The 6,969-nt window shown below is 28.5% G+C and overlaps 1 protein-coding gene across 1 annotated transcript; it reads right to left on the reverse strand.

Moving 5' to 3' along the window:
* Window positions 1-361: 361 nt before the first annotated feature.
* Window positions 362-4,397, reverse strand: LOC115886715 (keratin-associated protein 10-7-like). Its single transcript, XM_030905986.1, has 4 exons — window positions 4,174-4,397; window positions 2,220-2,390; window positions 1,960-2,130; window positions 362-1,882 (listed from the first exon to the last, which is right to left on the reverse strand). The coding sequence occupies exons 1-4, from the start codon at window positions 4,184-4,186 to the stop codon at window positions 525-527; spliced, it is 1,713 nt and encodes a 570-aa protein (XP_030761846.1). The 5' UTR covers window positions 4,187-4,397; the 3' UTR covers window positions 362-524.
* Between the last annotated feature and the right edge of the window lie 2,572 nt (window positions 4,398-6,969).

Genomic DNA, 6,969 nt, shown 5'->3' on the forward strand with positions numbered 1-6,969 from the left:
AAAATTATTTTTATAATTGCAAACTCCAATATTCAAACTCCAGAATTTACAGAAGCACTGCAAATGGAATCAAAATTCTGGCTCTATTTTGAGATATCAAATATGAAAATAAGAGATAATTTTTTTTCTATTATTATTGTTTATAGCAACCAAATTACATTTTTGACAAAACTGTTTATTCTGAAGTTGCAATTACAAAAATTTCATTAAACACATTTTTTTCTATCATCCCTAAACATATTTTTTATAGTCAGAAATATATTTAGAAATAAGGATTTTTACTATTGATTTTTTTTGTATTATTAGAAAGGCTGATAATGTTTAGAGGAAAAAAATAAATTTGAATATACTAAAAAAAGACTTCATTTTTTACTTATTTATTTGTTATACTGTATAAAACATATTACCAACACCATAATAGCACTTAAAATATTACATTATAATAATAATACCAGAATACAAGAAATAATATGAGTTAAAATTATTATATAAATTTAAATATATCTATTATTACATAAAAATTATTAATCAGGAATTTCGAATTCGTCTTCAGTTTCGCAACATTTCTCTTCTTCAGCACTGTCATTCTGGTTATTTTTGCAACAGTTTACTACAATGCAACATTTTTTGTTTCCAGAACATGTTTTGGAACCATTTATATCAACACAGCAGTTTCCTTCATCTTCAGCATCAACGTTTTTATTGTCATTACAACAATTGATGATAATACAGCAATTTGGTTTCGCTTCAGGCGTTTCTGTATCACTATTGCAACAGTTTTTAACAATATTGCAACATTTGTTGATTTCTTCAGTGTCTGATTTGTCATTGCAACAGTCAGCACCAAGCTTGTTTTTGTCTGTACAACAGTTTACAATAATACAACAACTGGGTTTTGCCCCAGGTGTTTCAGCATTTTTTTCTTCATTATTACAACAGTTCTTAATAATATTGCAACATGTGTTGCTTGCTTCATTGTCTGATTTGTTACAACAATTAGCACCAATCTTCTTATCGCCAGTACAACAATTCACAATAATACAACATTTAGGTTGTGTCCCAGTTGTTTCAGTTTCTTTTTCTAGGCTATTGCAACAGTTTGTAACAATATTGCAACACTTTCTGGTGTTTGCAATGCCAGGTTTGTTACTACAACAGTCCTCATCAACCTTGTTACTGTCTGTACAACAATTAACAACAATACAACAATTGGGCTTGGGTCCAGCTGTTTCAGTAGCTTTTCCTTGACTGTTGCAACAATTCGTAACAATATTGCAACATTTGTTGCTACTTCCAATATCAGATTTGTTACTACAACAACCACCACCAATCGTATTTTTATCGGTGCAACAATTTGCAGCAATATTGCAACAGTTGTATCGATTTACATTACTTGATTGAATTCCTGAGCAACAATTTCTGTTTGAGAATGTTCTTAAATTGTTGCAACAATTTTGATTAACATAGTTTCTTCCAGAACCGCAATTACCACCTGTAGGAAGGTATGGGTATCCACAGCAATTTCCTCCGGCATTATTGAAACTGTTCTTGCAGGAAATTATACTAGCAACAGCTCCTCTGTTGCAACAGCTTCTTGTAGAACAACAGTTTTTGTTTCTTCTGCCGCAGCATGGAGTGTTACTTGTATTACAGCATCTACTTTTTTGACAACAGCTTCTAGTATCACAACATTGTCCTTTGGAGCAGCAATTGGTGTTTCCAGAGCATCCTGTAGGGGCACAGCATGTTCCAGTACTGAAACAGTTCTTTTTACTGCAACAGTTGTTAGAGGGAACGCAATCTTTCTTTGCACAGCAGTTTACTACAATACAGCATTTCTTAGCAGAACAACTGTTTGTTTTCTTGCAACAGCTTGCTTTTACTGTAAAAAATGTATTCTATTAGTAAATATGATTGTATCTTATAGTAAAAAAAAGGGATGAGAGGAATAACACTCACCTGACTTAGGGGAAGGTTTTTTGGTTGCACAACAGTCACCTTCGGGGCAACATTCACCTCCTTTACAGCAACATGCACCATCTGCTTGGCATGTAGACGAAGGTGTACATTTGCAATCTGAGCAAGAACATTTCTTGATTGTTTTTGAACAACAATCAGCAGAGTTTTCATCTAAAAAGAATAAATAAAAAGAGAGTTATTATTAAAGAACATGTTATAAGAGTTTCTATATTCAGAATAAAGATTAAAATAATATGTACCTGTTTCTGAGTCAGTTTCCTCAGCGTTACAGCAGTCTCCCTCAGGGCAGCAAGTGCCTTCTTTGCAACAGCATTCTCCTGTAGTTTGGCATTCGGAAATAGCTGCGCAGTTACAGTCAGAGCAAGAACATTTTTGTGCTGGTTTTGCGCAGCAAGCAACTACAGTTTCTTCTAAAAAGACAAAGAGATAAATAACATCTATTTTTTATTGTACCTAGACTTATTTTGTATTTAGATATAATTCTGAATTGTGGTGCAAAAATATGTTGCAAGAAAATTTTAAAAACTAGGAATTAAGTTAAGAAATATTTTTTTTCTTTTTTTTTGTTGATTTCTTTTAAATATATTATAAAAATGTAGTATAGTGGGAAAAAATCGGCACAGACTGACCTTTTATATCACAACCCTACACAATATATAATAATTGACACAAAAATGTATTAAAATTACTATTTTACTTAGAAAAAATTTAAAGTTTTCAAACACAGATCTATCCAACAGAAATTATCATGGACTGTCATTTCAAAGGCTACTATGATGCCGTTTTTTTATAATATGGCAGTATATCAGATAAAATATTTTCTAAATAGAGCAACTTTTAACTTATTTTATTAAATTTATCAGGATTGTCAGTGATACGATCTTTATTTATTTTTTATTCTAATATTTAATTTTCTGAATGATTTTCCAATGTAAATCGGTATTGATCCAATATATATTTTTAGTTTTAAATCAAGATTTGAAATGATTTATCATTTTTTATTGTTCCCCGAAAAATAAATAAAATTTAGAAAATATATACCTATCGAAAGTTAAGAAAACTGTTAATAAAATCTCATAATTCAGCCATCTTCAAGAAAATGATAATAAATAAAAATTCTGCGCTTTGAGAGAAAACATTTTTGATTTTTAAAATTTAAGATTCTTATTTATTTATACATATTATTGTTTAAATTCAATATTTTAATTATTAAATTTGGTTTAAAATTTGACGAAGGATAAAAATAAAAGAAAAAATAACACAATAAAATAAATGAAAGCATATTTTTTCTTTGTAAATAAAAAATATACAGGGTGTCCCATAAATAAGTGCAAGTATTTTAACTGTATATAGTTCAACCCCAGAAACACGCATTGAGGTTTTTTTTGCAAAAAAAAAAATTTAAAATTCGAAATTTTTTCAAAATTTTTTGGATATTTTTTTAGTTTTTAGTTAAAAACGTAATTTCTTGATAACATGGCAATTTAGGTATTAGATTAAATTTACAAGAAAGAAAATCCAGAAAAGTTCAAGTGGTTCTCAAAATTTTAGAATTTTTTTTTAATTTCCAAGTAAAATGACTTCGTTATTTTGGACTTATTTGAAAAACGATAAAGAGAAAATAGGTATGTTTCTTTTATCAAGATCTAACACCCCTTAAAATACTTGCACTTATTTCGGGGACACCCTGTATAATGTAAAAAATATTGCATATAAAAAGTAAAACTTAAAATTTGTAAATTATAAAAAATGTAACTTAATTAACATGATCATTTTTGAATTTATATTTTATATTAATTTGCAATAAAAATAAAAAGTACAAAAACATAAATAGAAAAAATGAATAAAAAATTGTAAAAATTCATAAAAATATAGTGCCATACAAGTAATTTTTCTTCATACTTTTGGAAAAACATGTATATTTAAAAGTTATTTTACCAAAATAAGATAATGTTAAACAATATCATGAAATGTCAGAATCTCACATGAGAGTACCTACACGTGAAAAAAAGTTTTAATTTAAACAATGAATATGAAAAGCAGAAAAAAATATTTTATTTAATAATATAGAGTTTAAAAATAAATTATTATTGTTAATTAAACGTATTTAGGCAACTCAATCTACAAAGAATACCATTCAAATCGTTTAAATCATTTTAAATAAACATTTATGCAACCAAAGAAAACACTCACCTTGATCAGACATCGCAGTTTTTCGTTAATTTTCGGTTCACTTCGTTCAATTGATCACTAATCGCAGTATTCTGTTCCAAACGGCAGGAAATTCAAAGTTAAATAGCTGAAAGGCGGTTGGTGTGGTACCGTGTGCAGTTGGAGCGTACGGAACTGCACTCGGCACTACTAGCGCTGCAGTAGGTTCCAGAACAAGCGCTGCTTGCAAAAAATGTGACGTGAAACGAAGTACCTATAGGCCTTCTAGATTGTTCGTGAATTTTCGATAGAATAAAATTGTCACGCAGTGATATACGACAGATATAATATTGTACAATTTGGTACGTAACCACAGTACGTAACTTTGCGTGATTAGTACCAATTAATACTAATATTTTTAATAAAAAAATAAGTTTTAATAGTGAAATCGTATTTTTCTTTCGAAAATTGTTAATTTTTGTGAAATTATTGTGTGATTTGTTTAGTTTATTTTGCAAAGTAATTATTCCTACTGAAATTTGTTTTATTAGATTCAAAATGTTCGCATAATTTTTTTACAAAATATGCGGGCAACGAAAAAAATATTTTCATAAATGTCATAAATATACTGGTTGGTTCAAATATATTTTTATACAGGAATTGTAGGTTTTTTAATGGAACGCTGTATACAGGGTGAGTCTTAAATAAGTGCAAATATTTTTAGGGGTAGTAGGTACCTATATTTCGACCCCAGAAACAGATTAAGAGATTTTTTTTGTAAAAAGAAATTTGAAATTTTTGGGATTTTTTTTTGTTTTTAGTTAAAAAATATAATTTGTCATAATATATGGCAACATAGGTAGTAGATTAAATTTACAAGAAGAAAAATCCAGAAAAGATCCAGCGGTTCTCAAAATTTTGGCAAAAAATAATTTTTTTTAATTTTCAAAATAAAATAAGTCGGTTATTTTGGATTTATTTAAAAAACAGTTGAGAGAAAATTTTTCTTTTATCGAGATCTACCACCCCTGAAAATATTTGCACTTACGACTCACCCTGTATATTTTTCTTAATAGGTCTGTCACAAGGGTCTGTCATAAAATTCATCTAGAAAAATTTTAAATTTAATTAAAAATCCAAGAAATGAGTGATTAAAATCTGAGTAGATTTTGAAAATATGATAATTTTTAGATTTTAAATTCCGAAGCTCTCTCACAATTATAAAGTTACAAGTTATTGATGGGTTTTAATTATTGTAATAATTTAATAATTACTAAAATATGCTATACGGCATTTAAAATACAGGGCAATTCCCAAAACTAGACTGTTTTCTTACAGAGAACAAAACAATGAAATTTATTTTTTTTTTTCAATTAAAAAGATGCTATCAGATATACTGGGTGAGTTTTAAGGGACTTTTAAGGGGGGGGGGGGGAGTTAGAAATACGTAGTGACGCGTGATGTGTATTAATTTATTAATTTGTGAAAAGGAATCAAATTATTAATTATTTTTTTTATTTTACGTGTATAAAACTGTTTGTTACACGGAAAAAACTATTTTTACGAATAAAATGCTTTTTTACGTCTAATAAACTATTTGCTACACATAATAAACTATTTGTTACACGCAAAAAACTATTTTTTACTTGTAAAAAATTATTTATTAAATTATTTTATTATGCGTAAAAACGATTTGTTACACGTAAAAAACTATTTTTTGATTGTAAAGACCTATTTATTACACGTAAAAAACGATTTGTTACACCCAAAAAACTATTTTTACTTGTAAACCCCCATTAGTTATACGTAAAAAACGATTTGTTGCACGTAAATAACTTTAATTTTTATATTTACTTCTTTTTCAACATTTCAAACTACACTTTTTCAGACGTGTCCTTTAAATCCTTCAATTTAATAGCTGTTTCAGAATTTTGAAATATTTTTTGGCCACCCTGTACATGTCGAAATAAGGTGCGAATAACAACAACGAGTGCAAATTGTTTTGTTATCCTGCAGTAGAATCGTGTGCAAAATCTTTATCAGCTTTTATCTCATACCAAGTACCTGATATGAAATAGATATATCTGACTTTGTATATTACAAAAGCAATATTGCAAAGAGATATACAGGGTGAGTATTAAATAAGTGCAAATATTTTCAGGACTAGTATATCTCGATAAAAGAAACATATATTTTCTCCGTACCATTTTTCAAATAAGTCCAAAATAACCGAGTTATTTAAGTTTGAAAATTAAAAAAAATATATTTTTTTTGGAAAAATTTTGAGTCACCAGCTTTTTTCTGTATTTGCATCTTTTTTAGTACCGTAACCATAGAATAAAGCTGTAACTATAGTCCTTGTATAATAGGAAAATTTGCGGTGAACAGGCAGTTCTAAAAAGTTTGAAAAATATTCGAAATATCGAAATATATATTCGAAAAGTATACAGGGAAATTTAAAAGAAAATGCACGATTTTCAACATTTTTTTTTTGGCGAAAAAACCTCATAGACGTGTTCCTGGGGTCGAATAATATACCACCCCTGAAAATATTTGCACTTATTTAAGAGTCACTCTGTATAGGGACTATACAGTAAAACTTTTTAGAAAAAGAATTAATATAAATTCAATTTCCTGATATTGTACAGGGAGTAGTAATATATAGTCTGTGAAACGAATAACTTTGAATTTGACAGTTCCCGCGGGCTTTTCTAGTGTTAATTTTATTAGGTTAGCAACTTGCGGCCATGCTGACGCAATTCCGTCTCTAATAGAACAGCCACGGAGCGAGATTTATGACGTCACGCTAGTTAGATACTACGGATTAATAAATATGTT

The sequence above is a fragment of the Sitophilus oryzae genome, unplaced genomic scaffold (genome assembly GCF_002938485.1).
Source record: "Sitophilus oryzae breed Bouriz unplaced genomic scaffold, Soryzae_2.0 scaffold_494_pilon_pilon, whole genome shotgun sequence".
Lineage (NCBI taxonomy): Eukaryota > Metazoa > Arthropoda > Insecta > Coleoptera > Curculionidae > Sitophilus > Sitophilus oryzae.